Source organism: Tiliqua scincoides, chromosome 7, assembly GCF_035046505.1.
Source record: "Tiliqua scincoides isolate rTilSci1 chromosome 7, rTilSci1.hap2, whole genome shotgun sequence".
NCBI lineage: Eukaryota > Metazoa > Chordata > Lepidosauria > Squamata > Scincidae > Tiliqua > Tiliqua scincoides.
Window position 1 is genome coordinate 12,075,232 of NC_089827.1, and position 18,721 is coordinate 12,093,952.

Here is an 18,721-nt window from a genome sequence, read left to right on the forward strand (position 1 = left end):
CAAAAGGGCTGGTGTAGATCTGAGGAATCCCACTGGGGCTATGGCCAGGAAAGAATGGTATTTCTTTTTTTTATCTTTTTCAACTTTTCTGGTCCGTGGCTGGCACATGGGATGCCATGGCCAGCGTGCCAGCAGCCTTGCATCTTTCACACTGGCCCAGGACAGGATTGGACATTAGTGTTTTTCTTAATATTTGGGTTAAGGTAGAGAGAGTTTTTTTTTCTAAAATAATTTTATGTCATTGCATGTTTTAGCAACAGGCAGTTTCACAAGAAACCTTGGAACAGTTAAGAGCTACTAATAATACTTCCTTGAGAAATCAGCTGGAGCACAGAATTAGAGATCTAGAAACAGAGCTGGCCAGGCTGAAAAGCAATCAGCAGGACAACGTTTTTCAAAAAGAGTCTACATACATGGAGCTAGAAAGGTATAAAGGATTGTACGCAGAAGAACTAAAGAGGAGGAAGTCTTTGGAAAGTAAATTAGATCGGTAAGTCAGGGGTCTTGGGAACATCTCTTCCTTGCCCTTCCTCTGTATTTATTTTTTATACATCACTTTTAGATCAGTTTCCAGCATGAAAAGAAATACAAAACTTTTGGCTCTGTAGTGTGATGCATTAGGTCAAGGAAACTTCTTTTGAAATCTCTCCTCAGCACTTTAGGACAAAAGTTATGACATGATAGCCATTGCAATAATTCTGTTTCCTCAGTTCTATTTCCTGTATGAAGAAGTTTCAGGAAGGCTGATGAAAAATAAAGAAGACCCCTTTTTCTTTTCCCATTCTCTTGATCTCAGCTATACAGCTATAAAGCTCTCAAATTCAGAATTGATTGCCAGTTCTGATGTACAGCACATTAGCCTTGTGTAGCTCTGCAGGGAGAGTTTTTTTTTGGGGGGGATGGGTAGTTTTCCCTCCTGAAGCTTATCCTCCCTCCCCACCCCATGCAAACGCCAGGAAGCTCTTTGAGCTCCTGTTTCAGGCTTATGGAGCCCTCAGTAGAAGCCAGCCTGCCAGAAACTGATACCACAATCCATTATGGATCTAGACTGTCATACAAAAGGGTGCTGAACCCCCCCCCCCTTTTCTAACTTGGTAACATTACTGTGGCCAATTTCTTTAGCAACTGGACTTGTCAGGTTAGAGCTTGGTCCCCATCAAACCATGATGACACAGTAGGATTTCTTTTTTACTATAAACCTTACCATGGTAAAGTAAATATTAACGTATATTCTGCTAGAGGTTTGCTCCTCAGAGGTGTTCCAGATAGTCTTCAGGCAATGCTTTTCAAGTACCCAGGACTTTCAAGCATCTGCTCAACAGTCTTTTCCTCAGAGCTACTGTCTCTCTTCCCCACATTTTTTTCCAACTGCCTCTTAACCGCTCTTTACCAGCATTCCAACTGCCACTCCCCCCCCCCCACAAAGTTCTCCTTTTCTAGAATGTCTCCCTGTTTCTCTCCTCCCTTTCCTGCTTCCTGGATGTGCAACATCAGTGTTGTTCCCCACTATCCCCTAGCGCAGTGGTTCTCAAACTTTTTCAACTGGTGGCTCCCTTGACCTACTGGGCCATTGGCCAGGGCTCCTCATTAGGGCTACAATCCTATTCATTGTGTAGGGTGGCATATTTTCCACGAGGCTTCCGTGGCTCCCCTGGCTGGTTTCCATGGCTCCCCAGGGAGCCACGGCCATAGTGCCATAGTGGACAGTGCAGAATGAACCTGATTCCTTTACTCCAAAATACATTCTCAGCACTAAATGCATACTAAAATGTATATATTATTTTAAGGTTATCAGTTTACTTCAAACCTGCTACTCTACCTTTTACAGCGCAAATGAGAAATTAGCGGAAGCCAACGCCAAGCTCCTTCATGAGCGCCAGAGGAGCAGCTCTTTACTTGCCAACAGCTTTGTAAGTGGAAGCTTCTCTGCAAGTCCAGTCTTGGAAACAGTTCAGCTTGGAAACCTCGGGACCAATTTAGCATTAAATAGAACTCTTAACTTTGGAGGAGGATACATCAACCCAAATAGATCCACACTGTCCTCAAAAGATAGCGTAGAAGCTTACTTGGCAAAGGTGAGTCACCATGCGCGCTCTTCCCTGCTTTTTGTATATCCATTTCAAGTCCTTAACACACGTAGGGCCCAATCCTATGGGCACACTGTGCTGCCAGAACTCTCCCTGTAGCAGCATGACAGTCACCAAAGGCAACATGCCATGCAGCACAGTCAGGCTACCACTGCAAGCATCAAGCAACCACAGCTGCATGCCAGCAGCCTATCAAGGAGCCCCAGTGCCAGGAAGCTGATGTGAGGGGTGAGTACAATTGGGCAGAGAGGAGGCAGAATTCGGGTGGAAACCAGGTCAGGGAGAGAAGCAAATCAAGGACAGAAAGAGGGTGATATCAGGGGCAGCAGCACTGCCAATATCCTATCCCCCTTCCTGGCCTTGATCCTCCTTCCTAAGTTCCCTTGCTTGGAGGGGCATCTTCGGGACTGTTCCCCTGCAGGATGCTCCCTGAGGCATCTGGTGGGCCACTGTGAGATACCGGAAGCTGATGGGACCTAGGCCTAGTCCAGCAGGGCTTACATTTTTATGATACAGTGCACTCTCCTTTGGTGCACATTGGCAGGGGTGTTTTGATAGGCTGTATGCTGCTTAGTAAGGTAAAACTTGCAATGAGGAAGAAGCAGGTTTACAACATCTCTCTAAAGATAACATCCTAACTTCTTTGCTGTTTGTTTAGGTACACATCATCTAGCATGCATCCCTAAATGGAGCCCACTCTACATAATGGTCTTTACCTATGTTGATGTGAACACAACCCAGTGTTCATTTGAAGGGTGTGTGCCATGTGAAACTTGTTTGATTAATAATAAGGCTGAATATAATAGTGTATGTCCAGATAGCATTTGAGAATTCTGTGTTCCACACTTGTGGTCTGCCTACTGCTTATATTGGAAAAGACAATTCTAAAAACATGAGCATTGGTTTAGAGTTCTTTTTTATAAAGTATTGTAGGGAAGCATATTCAGTTTGAAACTACTTATTATTTAGTATTAAAAGTCTTTTTAGGCCATCTATACACACACACCCAAGTATGTTTCAGTAGGAATTAGTGTACTGTTTAGAGAGAAGAGGGTTGTGAGTATCTTGAACATCCATCTTGGGACAGGCTGATGTCTGGAATATGATCTGGAAGCAGATATAGGCAGGTGTGGAAATGCTGTATGCTGCTTCTGAGACCCATGCGGAGCAGAGATTGGGAGCCAAGGCTCTTACAGAGCATTTAAGGCTCTAGTACCATGGTTCTCATCCTGGGGGCTGCGATCTCCAGGCAGGTGTTCGCGTTTTACAGGGGATAGCACTTCCCCCTTAAGGAGGGTAATGTCCCAATCAGGAACCCGTAGTGCTGTTACTATGGCACTTTCAGGTTTTGCTGGTGCCACCATCACCAAACACAAGTAAGTAAAAAAGGGTTTTTTTTACTTACCTTTGCATGGAGGTGGCAGCAAAACCCAGAAGTGCCATACTAACACTGTTGTTACTAACACTAGCACTGCTGTTAGTTGCTACCGTTTTAAGGTGGGGTAGCGTCCCAGCACAAGGTTGGGAACCAGTGCTCTAGTACAGGGGTGTCCAAACATTTTGGCAGGAGGGCCACATCATCTCTCTGACACTGTGTCGGGGGCCAGGAAAAAAAAGAATTAATTTACATTAAAATTTGAATAAATATACATAAATGAATTTATTAGAGATGGAACTTATATGAATGAATGAAGGTCTTGCAGTAGCTCAAGGCTCATAAAAGGCCTTGCACAAAGCAAGGTCAGCCTTTCCTTCGCTGCCACTGCTGCATCACAGATGTGAAACAGCAAGTAGTGGAGGGAGACCTCGTCCCACAGCTCAGGTGAGAGGTTGAACAGTCGTCCTCACGCTAAGAGCAGTTGCGTTGGGCCAGTGCAGGCTCCAGCAAGTCTCTGGAGGGCCAGAGGCTCATTGGCAACTGGGGACTCCCCGCGGGCCAGATTGGAAGCCCCTGAGGGCCGCAAGTGGCCCCCAGACCAGGGTTTGGGCACCCCTGCTCTAGTATGAGGTGCTTCTTGAAGGCTTGGTTGAAAAGAAGGCAGGAGAAAAAGGAAATTAAGTTCTAAAAGATGAGAAGCAGAAAATAAGATCTTCAGAAAACTCATAAGCACTCAGAAGTATTTTAAGAAAACTTCCTCTCTTACACATGTATGTATGCATGTATTTTATCTCTCTTACTCCAGCTACTAGTGCCTGATGTAATACATATGGATGCCATAGATCAAGAGCTGCTGTAGACATGTCAGTGACTGTTCTTTCAGGAACAGGCATTATAAAAATAAAGTTGTATGCAATCAATTTAACAAGTGAATAAGAGAACTTTGGAAACTTGCATCTAACAACCAATAATATATTCACAGATTAGACGATCATGAGCATTCAGTGTTTCTTCAACAGCTCCTACTGAAGGATTCTTTTGTGTCTCACGGAACGAGCATACAATAAACTCTTCTGGTGTTTCCCCTCTCGCCGGTTCCCTCTCCTGTTGACCAAAGAGATTACAAATCATAGACATCTCTTGGTTGAGATTCTCCATCTTGTCATAACTGCTATTCATTGCCATTGTTTTTTGCTCCAGCCATGAGGAGTTGTGATGAGCAAAATGTTAGATAAAATCAGTTACTACACCAGAAATGAACACCTGCTTTGTTAAAATTTCTTTAACTTGTTAACTTTGTTTGTACCTATGTACTTGACATCTTGTCTATGAACAGCGTCATATTACAAACTCAGACAATTATTTTTACTACTAGTACAGGATAAAACTGGGAGCTGAACTTCTTCATATATCTTTCTATAGTGTACTCACACTGTAAAATTTAAAAAGAAAAACAGTCACTTTGCAAATTATGGGTTAGAAGTTAGTACATGGTAAATGCTATTGTGTACTTGCTTCTTCTGTAACACGTGAAGCTCCCTTCAGTGCCTGTCTAGCCTAAATAAGAGGTCTGCTTCTGCTTAGCTAGTCCCATATTTTGCTTTTCTAAGCAATAGAATTTCTATTTCTAGCTATTTCAACTTATCAATTAATAGCTTTAAATTTTAACTGTTTAACACCATTTTTCAAGACAACTAAAAATGAAGACAGTGACCTATAAACTCACGAAATTACAGAAGTTCATACCTTGCAAAATACTGAATTTGTGTACATCAAGGCTATCTTGTTGCTTCCAGTAGGTTAATGATTGATATCTTACAACTCTCAAAACTTTGCGGTTTTTCTACCCCCCCCCCCATCTTGACCTAGCAGACTCTAATCTACTGAAGTCTATACAATAAATTCTGCACTCCAGCATAAGACTGTTCCAAATGGCAGACTTGGGGGCTTTTTCATCATGACCAGCTTTGTCCCATTCCATGACTATGAGAAAACTTACAGTTCAATCCAGCTTAAGTTCTCCTGTGCCAATGCAGTGGCACCAGTGTGGCTTCCACTGCATCATGCAGGGGAATTTCAACTGCTGGAGGTCTCCATAGGATAAGGGGAAATTTGTCCCGTTGCCCCAAGATAAGCACCACCAGCCACAATGGGGCAACACAGGTCTGCACCAGCTGTATGACTGGCGCAAGTCAGCATTGTCCCATGTTGGCAGATCAGGCCCAGTAAGAGGGATATGATCTAGCATGCGCTGGCATCTCCAACCCTGCCCCCTATTCTCCTCCTCCCTACCTCTGCACTGCTTGACAGGTACTTACCTTCTCCATTGTGCATGGGTGCTTGCACTGGCACCTGTGGAGCACAGGCCTTCCTGCTTATGGGCCTAGATGGTGCACTCTCATAACATGCTTTCCAGCATGTTTACAGCAGTGCGCATCAGCAGAGCACTTGCTCCATCAGCATATAAGTAGGTTAGGATTCTGTTATCAGCACAGGGTTAGGATTGAGCTCTTAGTTTAATAGGACTTCCTCCTCAGGAAATGTGTACGTTTGCATCGCTATAATAGCTCTGAAATTTTCTCATGCTGTAGATTAAGGTTCCTTCTTTCCACGTTCTTAAACTGATCTTTCTCTTTTCTGTCTTCAAGAACTATACACTTAATGGCTTGTTCTTTACTTCTTCAGCTCCTTGATCAAAAGTCTATTTCTTCCTTCTCTTCTCTGCAACCAGATACTTAACAAGGTGTGTAGTCAGAATCGCTTCATGCTGTTTGTTTCCTTGTAGCAGACATACACCTCTCCTTTAACAATGTAGTTGAAAAAATATGCATTACATTTCAAAGGCTAAGCTAATGCAAACTACAAACATGGTAGGATAGCCTTGTAAATAAACCAAGTCATAATTTTTATATATATTTTAACTTCTGTTTTGGCAATTCATTAAAATGTAGTCATTTATATACCTCATTTAGCTTTTAGTTTGGCCTCTTATCCTGCAGTTATCTGAGTTTCTGAGAATTCATCTGATTATTATGGGGCTTTGTAAACAGCAGAGATTTATGGAAATATCTTCTAGAGTAGACAGTAAGAGTCCCTAAGCAACACCAAAAGCCAAAATGAAGACCGCCCTCTCCCACTAATAGTCAGGATTTTAATTGGTTTCTCTTAACTTCAGTTTATTTAAGCAACTCATAGTTAATATAATTCCATTTTCTGTGCAACCCTACTAAAAGTTTTCAAATTGAAATGATCTGTTTGTCAGAATTCTACCAAGTACGCAGGAAGCAGTTTAGAGCCTATATAAAAAGCAACATTCTACCTTTCTCTTAGAGATCTCTACAAGTAATATCAAATATTAATGCTCAAATGTTCTCTATTTTGCATGTTAAAATGTACAGTTGGTGAAATACTTTCTGATAAGGCTATCATACAGTTCAAGGCTAGGTTCAGAAGTAACACAAAACGGTGGTTTGTTTTAATGCTTAAACCCAATCTTACCCACAGACCATCGTTTGTTTTGCAGGCAGCAGATCACAATTGGAAACCATATGTTTAATCATCAAAACAGTAGTTGATCCACCTCAAGGGGCTATTGTACCATGGAGACAAGAATGAATGTATGAAGTTATGTCTGGAAAAGGTGGCAAACAAAAGAAGCCAAAAAGGTTTATACAGTAGTTTGCCTGTTGTAAGTTTTGGAAGCTCAAATTATGGTGTGAGTAGTTAACTATGGTTAGCACAAACCATGGTTTCACTCTGTATCTGAACTTGGCCCAAATCTTTGTCTCCATAAGAATCATGAATTAAATTTTGTTCAAGGCTAACTGAAAACTGGGAGATAATATCACAATAAAAAAGAAATATTAATTAAGATGAAATTATATTGAAAGCTTGTAATTGATAAGTTTGCATCTTTTATAGCTCATAAAATTTCAATATAATCTAAATGTAATTTCAGATGCGAGTGGAACTAGAAAAAACTATCACCAAGGAACTAGAGCAAGGTATGGTAGCTAAGGGCATGCTTGCAATTGTGTAACTAACATGAAAATGATTTTAAAACTCTTGTGACAAAACCAAAACTCTTGTGATATTTTTTTTAAAAGCCTTACCAGAGGGCTGTGTTAATCAAATGATAACAATAACAATAATAAATTGTTGTTAACATGTGCATATAGAGGGAGAATTGGTTGGGGTGATATCACATTTGTTTTCTTTACGTTACTTTTTTCATTTATTGTAGCTGATTTAAAGGTCTCCCCACGGACCACCAGAGAGGGCAAAGAATGAAATGTCCATAGCTGGCAACAAAATCAGCAACACACAAATCTTCTCTATAAATAATAAATCTCTAATAAATCTTCTTTAATTATTACTAATTTAATCATTTTTGGTGTGTAGGGGGTGGAGGGATGGCGGTTGCATGTGGTACACAACAATTCCAATTTTTGCCTCAGTGGTCCACTGGTGCCTTAAAAGTTGGGAACCACTGTTCTAGAGCAAAATATGCCCTATTTTTGGCTTTCAACTTGCTACACTTGTTCAAACAAGCAAGCTAATTTGAGAATTGCTCACTTGGTGCTCAGTTGACTATCAGCTCTGTGCTTTCTATGAAAGCAAGACAAAGTATACACTTTTCTTGTTTTTTTAGCTACTGCTGAACTTGATGCTGGATCAGTTAGAGTCTCGCCTGTGGGATCAATCGATGGATCTTCAAGAAACCCAAATATGGATCAGGATCAAGTATCCAAGGCAAAACAAGAGTATCTAGATGTTTTAAAGAAAAACTATATGCTTTGAATAAAGTCCAATGGGAGCATGTACAGGAGTCCCCCGCTCATTTGACATGTTAGGGACTGGAGCTGTGGTGAAAAGTGGAATCTGGTCTTTTTTTAGTTTACAAATGTTTCCCATGCTTTTTTAGCAAGCAAATTGAAAATGCCTTTTTTATCTTGCACATTCCTGCTGTTCCACAAACATTTCTGCAAATGAACTATTATTTAACACCTTCGGGAATGGGAATAGACCCAGAGTAAAGTTGGCGTGCATGCTCTCTCTCTCTCTAAAACAGTTCAACTCACCATGTCATGCAAATCAACATGGGAGGGCAGTTTTAGCCTTTAGATCAGCAGAGAGGTTGAGAAAGCAGAGCATGCACTGAATGAATGACTTCTGGGTAAAACTGAAATGTGTTGAAAGAGCGGATCATCAAAAAACAAACTCATAAAGCGGGGGATACCGGTAGATGTGACTGTTAAAATGGTTTACTTTAAAATGGTTTGACTATATCAAATGTGAAAATTCCAGTCTGAATTGTATTATACGTTTATCAGGCACATTGCACTTGTCTCTAAAGAAATATTGCATAGCCATAGAGTATTTCTTACATATGGTTTGGAAGCCATATTCTCTATCACACACTAGCCTTTAGATGTTTAGGTACTGCCTATATGTTAAGCTGCTACAGGTAGCTCAGTCTTTGTCCTGTTAAAGGTAGCTTTAAAACCAAAGCATCCACTGATATATTTAACATATCTATTGTACTTCTAATAAGTTTGTCATATTAAGTTTGTCTAATAAGTTTGTCTAATAAGTTCTGTCATGACAGAACATTCGCCTTGTTCTGTGATCTACACTACATACAAATACAATATTCCTATTTCATCAGTGGTTTTGTTAGGACTGCACTATTGGAATAAAATGAGCAATATTGACTGTTCAAGTGTATGCAGTAGATATGCTCTTCCTGCAGTAGTGCCAAGAGACTTATCATTTGTGTTTTTAAATTGTACTTGAATGATCCAAAATGAAATGCACTAAGGCTTTAACTAAATAAGATGGGAATGTTAAGAGTTATTCCCATAAGTACGACACTCACTTAGTGGTGACTATTCTTCTACCTCCAACTTTTTTAATTGTGTTCCTGGACTGGCGCTGTTGGATATCATCAGATAGCAATGTGAGAGACAGCTACTATGTCTGCTTCAATTATATAACCCAGTTTCTTGCATTTCTGTGAACAGAATTCAGTGCAAACCCATATACCCACTTCCAATTATTCTGATCAAAAAAATTGTCTCAACCTGCAAAGAAAATCCTTACTCACAAGTCTGCATAGTATTCAAAGAAAACATACTTCACAATATTACCTTACACATGGTGATGTACAGGTTGTTGTTCATAGTGGATACTAAATGACAGTGACCAAATGTCCTCTCAATTTGAAGGAATAGAAAAGGTCTGTCCTATATTCAAATGTACTTTTCTATTTAATAAAATAGTTAAATTTTATATTTAATAAAAACAGATGGTCTTTGTCCTGTATTCAAAGGTACCTTTCTATTTATTTTTTCAAAAACTTGCATACTTTGTCTTTTCTGGGGGGGGGGGGTACAAGGGGCCCCCATATCCGTAGATTCAGTTATCCACAGATTGGGTTCACAGGGACCCTCTCCGGGTCTCACAAATGTCTGTGGCCTCTCCTGGGCTCAGACTAAGCCTTCCAAGAAAAAAAAAATGGAACTTCCGGTTTCTCTGTGAAACTGAAAGTGACATTTTTAATGTCTCATAAGGCAGCTGTTCCCAAGTCCTTGCTGGGGAGGACGGGGTGGCAATCATGCCAGAGCTGAGGACATCAGGACTACCTTTAGACTCACTGAAGCCCGCAGATACTCTCCACAGGGTGGGAGAAGCCTGCAGGACCCTCGGCAAGCCTCCGCACACCTAGTATTGTTGAAAAATGCTTGTGCACTTCCAGTTTTCATTGCAAAACCAGAAGTGGGCTGCGCAAGCATTTTCCAGCAATTCTAAGGTGTGGGGAGGCTTGCAGAGGGGTTCCACAGGCTTCCTTCACCCACCAAAGGGCATCTGCAGGCTTTGGTGAGTCTAAAAATAGCCCTGATGTCCCCAGTGCTGGCACAATTGCAGGAGCTCTGGCACTGGTGTCAGGGTTGCCCTGCCCCCTAAGGTTGCAGGGGCAGAGCTTCTCAGTCCGGGGCATTGCAAAGCCCCAGTTTGAGAACCTCTGCTTATAAGGCATTGGGCAAGCCTGGGGAAGCCCCGAAGGGGCTTTAAAAAGTTACTTCTAGTTTTATGGAGGAACCAGAAATTTCCTTTTTTTTTTTGTCTGTAAGGCTGTCTGAGACCAGCAAAGGGCACAAGCAGACATCCGCAGCCTCTGCTAGGCTCAGAGGACCCTTCGGATGCAAGAGGGGCAGAGGGTGGGGGAGCAGACGCTCACCTGCATCTGCGGTTTCAGAACCCCTGCAGATATGGGGGCACACCTATATTTCTTTTGAAAACTGCAAGGGTTGTTTTTCCTCCCTTGAGAGGCGAGACTAACCAATGCCACTTCTCTTACACCTAGTCATAAAAAGTTTGTATAGTAAGAGTTCAGCACTGCCCTTGCCTTTTTTTTCTGGCATGTTAGCTATGCTACACGCTGATTTTGCTGGTCTAGTCAATTGTCAGTTTGAGTCCTAGTCAAAGGAGAATAAATATTCAGAGTTGCCTTCGGGTGTAGGTCCTCTTTTTTTTATTGTAAAGCTAGGTGGGTCAGTTCCAATAGACTGTCATTCCAAAAAGTGGGTCACAGCGCTAAAACGTTCGGGGAAGCTCTGTACTCCATGTGAATGAGCAGCAATCAACAGGGGTCAATAGTATAAACAAGTAAATTGCAGGTAGTCTGAGTAAACAAACACTGTATCTTGAAGAAGGTTCTTAAATTATTCTGCAAACCATTGGGGTCTATAACGATCGTTTCTAAGTTCCTTGACTTTTTACACTGAAGAAGTGGGAAGGGGAAACAGCAGAGTCATCTTGTGATAATCCCGATACTGAAGGGAGAATAGTTGGACTGAATTACTAGCCCTTTATCTAAGCAATGCCACACCATTTGCTCAGCGTGATACAACCAGCTTCGTATTCAAGGCTGACATTCCAGACCTGGTGGGTAAGGTTAAAATCATGTATACAGCAAGTCCTTGGTTACAGTTGTTCATAATGTTCTTGGAAACTGAAATTTCAAGCGAAACTACTTTTAATGAAACCAATGTTAATATAGGCTAATTGATATACATAAACAAGAGTTAGGTTCCTGCAATTTAGGAGAGAATGACCTTTCTCCTCTGGCAGAGCAGTTGGCAGTGGTTCCTTGGACAACCTTGTGGCTGCATAAGACCTACACAGATTGGACATGCTCCCTTGAGGAAGGCTAGTCTTATACACTTGAAACAATCTCCCCAATACTGAGCAATTTGAGCATGAGAGTTCTGATGCATTTTGGGAGAGAAGGGAGGTGGATTTTCTTAAGGGAGGGGGGTTAATGGCTGCAATAGCCAAAGTGGTTCTTTGTTGGGGGATGGTATAACTCCGACATGCATGTTTTTCTCTATAAGATACACTAAATAACCAAACGTCACATTGGCCTAGTAAACACAACTAATCTGACTTCCACTAAGTTGAGAGGCAGAATTAATCAGGTGTCCGAATTGCGATGGGTGACTGGAGAAGTGCGCTCAACACATTAAAAAAGCATTCAAGGGAAACCAATCCAGGCAGTAACTTTTCTAATTATGGCCCCTTAGATGCCTTGTAAGTTCACCACGCCGACAAAAGGTCTTTTCACACTCCTGGCATGTATAGGGTTTCTCCCCTGTGTGTGTCCTCTGATGGCATGTTAGATTGCTCCTTTTACTGAAGCTCTTTCCACATTCATGACACATATAAGGTTTCTCCCCTGTGTGAGTTCTCTGATGGCTTGTAAGTTCACTAGTCCGACGGAAGCTCCTTCCACACTCCTGGCACGTATAAGGTTTTTCCCCAGTGTGGATCCTCTGATGGGTCGCAAGTACACCACTGCAACTGAAGCTCTTTCCACACTCATGGCATGTATAGGGTTTCTCCCCTGTGTGGATCCTCTGATGCCTTATAAGATCAGAACTCTGACGGAAGCTCTTTCCACACTCTTGGCATATATAGAATTTCTCCCCTATGCGGATTCTCTGACAGCTTGCAAGATCACCAATCCGACTGAAGCTCTTTCCAGACTCATAGCACGTATGGGGTTTGTCCCGTGTGTGGATTCTCTGATGCCTTGTAAGTTCAGCATTCCGTGTGAAGCTTTTCCCACACTCATGGCATGTATAAGGTTTCTCCCCTGTATGTGTTCTCTGATGGCATATCAGATAGCTCCTTTGACTGAAGCACTTTCCACATTCATGACATATATAAGGTTTCTCCCCACTGTGAATCTTCTGATGGCATGTTAGATGGCTGCTCTGACAGAAGCTTTTCCCACACTCATGACATTTATACGGTTTCTCGCCTGTGTGGGTTCTCTGATGGCATGCTAGGTGGCCTCTTTTACTGAAGCTCTTTCCACACTCCTGGCATATGTAGGGTTTCTCCTCTGTGCAGGTTCCTTGCTGTGAGGAACAAGTCTGCTGCCTCTCTCTTCCAACCCGATTCCACACCAACGTGGCTGAAATAAGAAGAGAAAGACCATCAGAGACCAAAGGAAGAAATTCCAGTTAGTTGGGGAGGTCATCAACAATTTTTTTTTCCACACTGACTAGAATTGGGTCCAAGAAAACCCACAGCCTGTAATTGCAGATAGCTATGTTTATAGTACATTTTACATTAATACAACGTAGCTTACAAAGATTTAGCTTACTGCGGGTTCTAGACCCGCAGGGGAAGTCTGGACCTAAGCTCCCGGATGTGACCAGAGGTCATGTGGACTTATGGATTCGCTTATCTGTGGGTTTCAGTGCCCACGGGGGATCTGTAAACCGATCCCCTGTCGATACCAAGGTCCAACTGCACATTTCTTGAGCAGCAGCAAAAGAATCTCAGAAAGACAGAACTAGAGATCAAGAAAAATAGTAAAAGAACAAAGCAAGGAGAAAGAATGCCTCTAGTTAAGAACAAGAAATTTGAGGTGTAAGGAAAAGAGGAAGCTGTTTTCTACTAAGATCTTCTCCAGGAAGGGTTGCAACTGACAAAACAGCCAAAGCTGTCCCAGGCTACATATGTCACCCAGTAAAGCTAGACATCCAGGAGCACACCAGACTGCACAGCGGTTCCTTCAGGGGGAGAGTGTAGCGAAATCGCGGAAGATATCACCGAGGAGATAGGGTGTGGTGTCTACAGTACCCCTTGCTCTAAGTCAGGGGTGTCCAAAGTTTTTGGCAGGAGGGCCACATTGTCTCTCTGACAGTGTGTCAGGGGGGCTGGGGGAAAAAAGAATTAATTTACATTTAAATTTGAATAAATTTACATAAGTTTACATAAATGAATATATTAAAGATGAACTTATATGAATGAATGAAGGTCTTGCAATAGTTCAAGGCCTACAAAAGGCCTTGCACAAAGCAAGGCTGGCCTTTCCTTTGCTGCCGCTACTGCATCACAGGCGTGAAACAGCAAGCAGTGGAGGAAGCCCTCATCCCACAGCTCATGCGAGAGGTCAAACAGTCGCCCTCACGCTGAGAGCAGTTGCGTCGGGCCAGTGTGGGCTCCAACAAATCTCCGGAGGGCCAGAGGCTCATTGGAGACTGGGGGCTCCCTGAGGGCTGCATTGAGAGGCCTCGAGGGCCGCAAGTGGCCCCAGGGCCGGGGTTTGGGCATCCCTGCTCTAAGTAAATGCAGGGTTAAAGAGGTCATCCGGGGGTTTGGAGTGAGGTGCCATCAATATGCTGATGACACCCAGCTCTATCTCTCCTTTCCTCCAGATTCCAGGGTGGCGGTTGAGGGCCTGGAGCGCTGTTTGGAAGCAGTAAGGATCTGGATGGGGGCTAACAAGCTGAAATTAAATCCGGATAAGACAGAGGCTCTCCTGATTTGGAAATCCTCGATGCAGGTGCTGGATTATCGGCTTGCTCTGAATGGGGTTGCACTCCCTCTGAAGGAGCAGGTTCGCAGCTTGGGGGTCCTCCTGGACTCGCAGCTGCTCCTGGATTCCCAGGTGGCGGCTGTGGCTAGGGGGGCCTTCGCTCAGCTTCGGCTGGTGCGCCAGCTGCGGCCGTACTTGGATCGTGCAGACCTGGCCACGGTGATCCATGCCACGGTGACATCGAGGTTAGATTATTGTAACGCGCTCTATGTGGGGCTGCCCCTGAAGACGGTTCGGAAACTGCAACTAGTGCAGAATGCGGCAGCCCGTGTGGTCACTGGAGCTAGGCGGTTTGACTCTGTCAGTACGCTTCTCCGGGGGCTACATTGGCTGCCCATTCGTTTCTGGGCCCAATTCAAGGTGCTGGTTTTGACTTTTAAAGCCCTATACTGCTCTGGGCCAGGATATCTTAGAGACCGCCTACTCCCGTACAATCCGGCTCACCCTCTCAGGTCATCAGAGAAGGCCTTTTTACAAGTGCCGCCACCCAAGGAGGTCCGGGGGGCGGCTGCAAGAAATAGGGCCTTCTCGATAGTGGCACCAACATTATGGAACTCCCTTCCCCTTGACTTGAGAATGGCTCCCTCTCTTGAGAGTTTCTGGCAAGGCCTGAAGACACTGCTGTTTACACAAGCCTTCTGATTCTTTGGCCTTTTTAACATTTTTTACACTTTTTGTAGTTTTTACAGGTCTGATTCCTCTGTAACTTGCTCTTTTGTACTCTTTTTATTCTGTCTTTTAATCTGATTACTGTTTTTTAAGGTCGCTGTTAATGTGTTTTTAATGTTTTTTATCTGCTATTTGTTTTAATTTATATTTTAAATGTGTTTTTATATGTTGTTAGCCGCTCTGGGTCCCTTTTAGGGAGAAGGGCGGGATATAAATAAAGTTTATTATTATTATTATTATTATTATTATTATTATTATTATTATTATTATTAAAGCCCAGGTGGTAGCTGGAAGTGTGCTGCACAGCTACAGCCACTAAAGGCTAAAGTGAACCTAGAAGTATATAAACAGCACCTGGAGGAACTAGGGGGTGTGGGTTGTAGAAGGAGTACAGGTTGGAAACTGATGCTGTACTTTGCCTCGGCAACGCTGACTGACTGGACTGGCTTACATGGAATCTGACCTCGGACTGTGTCTTGGCTTATTGACTCTGGCCTAGATACTCGGACTGATTTGACTGACTTACCTGGAATCTGTGACTTGGCTCTGACTTTTGCTTGCTGCACTTGTGAGTTTAACAAGGGAAACTAATTAGCCTTAAGCGGGCATGAGGCCTAGTGAGGAGAAGCTCTGGCAAGACAGAGAGGAAACCCATCTAAACAAGGATGAACTGCTCTTCCCAAATGGGATCTCCTCCAGAAGTGAATAACCTCTGCCCTGTCACCTGCAGACTCCAAGGCTGAATCTGTCTTCTGTTAGCATCCCCTGCTCACCTGTTGTTTTGATAGGTTTATAAAAGTTCATAGTGAACACACACCCACTTTGCCTTTTTCTGGACTCTGTACCCCAACTTCTTCCACCAGGAAAGAAATTTTCATTCCTGCATCCCTGCATATTATACATAAATAAGTACCAGCTGTACTTTGAGACATTTATCCCCTGCCAGTCTCCCAACTGAGTTCACAGTGTGACTTCACAATTTATGCAAGAAAACTTAGGATGTTTTGCCTGCCTGTCCTAGCACTCCAAAGGCAAGCCCAAATGCAGGCAGAACTGTCTCCGAAGACTAGCCTACCTCCTCCATACGGCAGCCACAGGATAATGTTCAAAGTCTTCCAGTCAATTAATGGCAAAGAATTCCAGGTTGGGGACCCTCCCCATCAAGAGAAACCAGACTTGTGCTAGCCCAGAAGAGGAGGGTGTGGGATCACCAGGTGTAGCAGCAGCTATGCCCAGATCACACAGCCCAGCCACCAACTGTCCCTGACAACATCCAACACAGCAGAGCTTCTCCCCTAGGGCATCTATCAATTAAGAACCAAAGGAATCCCCTTACCTACACAGGTCAAATTCTCATAATTGTCTATCATTACTGCTTCATACAGATGCCTTTGGTGTTGATCTAGCAGAGTCCACTCTGTAGCGCTAAAATACACAGCCACTTCTGAGAATGAAATGGGGATCTGGAAGACAAAAGAGAGATTCCCTAATAACTGGTCACTCCAGGCCATTCCTAATAACAGGTTACTCCTCACTCCAAGTGAGATAAATCTGCTTGGCTCCTGCAGGATGCAAAAAAGAAGATGGGGAAGGCTAACAGTCTTCTTTTCCCATCAGGCAGCAATTCCTATAGGAAAGGTCCCCTGTGGAAAATTTTATTTGTGTAGGACCTCAATCTCTTACCTTACTCATCTCCCTTACCTTGTCTGGACAAACAGCAGCCATTCTACTTCTCCACAATGACATGGTGGTTTGGATCTGCTTCTCTACCTGTCGGGGAGAGGAAGTGTAGATGGTTTTAAATCATATATACATGCTTCATATTGGACATCCTAGTTTGAATTCCTTTTCCACTAATTGCTAGCCTTGACCTTAAAAGGAGCTTGGACAAATGTGGAAAATATACTACCCCCCCTGGAGAAATGTTTCAATGGCTACTAATAATGGCGAGATTTGACTATCTCCAAGTGTAGAGAAATCTTGGCTGGGAGGAGCCACTTTGAAACACTCTTCTCACTTTCCTGCATTGAAAACATTTGTCAAAGGGAAGCTCCTTATAGCAGTCTTGGCAGGATATCTACAGAAATCAGTATTTCCCTTCCCCCCCCCCCCAAAAAAGTCTGAGTTTTGAACTGAGGAATTTTCAGTTTTATCTTTATTTTACACAAAACCAATATGTTCTGCTGCAGGTACCTGCCCTTAACTCTTCCAGTGCAACCTTATCAATGTCTCCTCAAAGTAAATCCCATTAAGTTCGCTGGGACTGACTCCCAGGTAAGTGTGTATGGGACTGCAGCTCTAGTCCTTTCCACTGTGGCAAGAGGTTCAATTAACAAACATCCCATTTGCACAGTGGTGACTGGGTCTATTTTTGCCTAGATGAGAAAAATGCAGATCCACAAAGGCAATTAGAAAGCAGGATGCAATGTAGGAAGGATGGTGGGCAGAGAGAACATGGAGCTTATTCCCACTGAACGGCATCCAGAATAAAACATCTATGTGTTATGTGTTTTTGTGTATCTAAATCTATATAAATACCAATATGCAGAGCCAGGCTGGTGTAGTGGTTTGGGAAATGGACTTAGACCTGGAAGACCCAGGTTCAAATCCCCCTCAGCTATGAAGCTTCCTGGGGGACCTTGGGCCAGTCATTTTCTCTAGGCCTCACCAACCTCACAGGGTTGTTGTGGGGACAAAAGGAGGGGAGGAAGGGTAGTATAAAAATGTGACAAATAAATGTATGTTTTTGTGTGTATCTATGTATACGTATACACACACACACACAGATATAGATACATTTGTGTGTACCTATGTATATGTACACACACACAGATATACATGTGTGTATACATATCTATGTATGTAGACACCTACACCTCTGTGCATATCTATATGTATGTGTCTGTGTATACATACACAGAACTGCCTTGTGGCTACATCCAGTTCTGGAAAAGGCTTCAGGAGTCAACCTCGAGGCAAAATCAGGAGCCGGAGTCCCTTAGGCAGTTCATGGCTGAACACAGTCACGTTCTGGCAACTCCTGCGACGCCGCTGGAACCAACCGTATTGGCTTCTGCCTTTCCATTGGACCATTTCAGCGACATGGAGGGGGGGGATTTGCTGCATGGGTAACAGCCTATCCTCCATACCTTCTTTACCCAGGCTTCGCGCACTGGAGAGGACACTCCAACTTCGCCATACGGCGTCGGCACAACACGGGAAGCAGCAGTTGCCAATACAATATACACACACTTACATGTACACACATCTATGTATATCTGTGTTTATGTGTGTGTATACATACGTATACACAGATGTGTGCATGTATGTGTACACACACAAGGACAAACACACACAGATATACACAGAAGTGTGGGTGTGTGTCTACACACGTGCACACATACGCATGTACACACATGCACACGTGTACACATGCAGACGTGTGTACGCGCACGTGTACGCGCACGTGTGTACACATGCACACGCCCGCACACGGACACGCGTACCCCCGTGCGCGCGCACAGGCGCCCCTGGGAGCCTCCCTTCCCCGCCCCCTGCAGAACCGAGCCGAGCCGCGCCGCCCTCGCGGCTCCCACTTACGCCCCTCCGCGGCGCCTCCGCCCTCCTGAGGCGACCGGCCACGCCGCAGCCCCGCCCACGGGAAGTACCCTGCCCGCGCACGCGCCGTGCAGC

At 43.6% G+C, this 18,721-nt stretch overlaps 1 protein-coding gene and 1 pseudogene across 5 annotated transcripts in view; one reads left to right on the plus strand and one right to left on the minus strand.

Annotated features, from left to right (window-relative positions):
- The window catches only part of LOC136657253 (ankyrin repeat domain-containing protein 26-like), a 41,715-nt gene extending 32,005 nt beyond the window's left edge, over positions 1–9,710 (plus strand). For 3 of the 5 annotated variants that reach the window (XM_066633980.1, XM_066633981.1, XM_066633983.1), the window contains 4 exons: positions 255–490; positions 1,829–2,075; positions 7,424–7,469; positions 8,117–9,710. In XM_066633980.1, coding sequence (XP_066490077.1) covers positions 255–490; positions 1,829–2,075; positions 7,424–7,469; positions 8,117–8,265 — 678 coding nt within the window. In that variant the 3' untranslated portion in view covers positions 8,266–9,710. Of the gene's footprint in view, positions 1–254; positions 491–1,828; positions 2,076–6,150; positions 6,209–6,988; positions 7,072–7,423; positions 7,470–8,116 lie in introns of those variants that run through there. The other 2 variants (XR_010794749.1, XM_066633982.1) reach the window with 2 other exon arrangements.
- The window catches only part of LOC136657068 (zinc finger protein 420-like), a 657,687-nt pseudogene extending 639,011 nt beyond the window's left edge, over positions 1–18,676 (minus strand).
- Between the last annotated feature and the right edge of the window lie 45 nt (positions 18,677–18,721).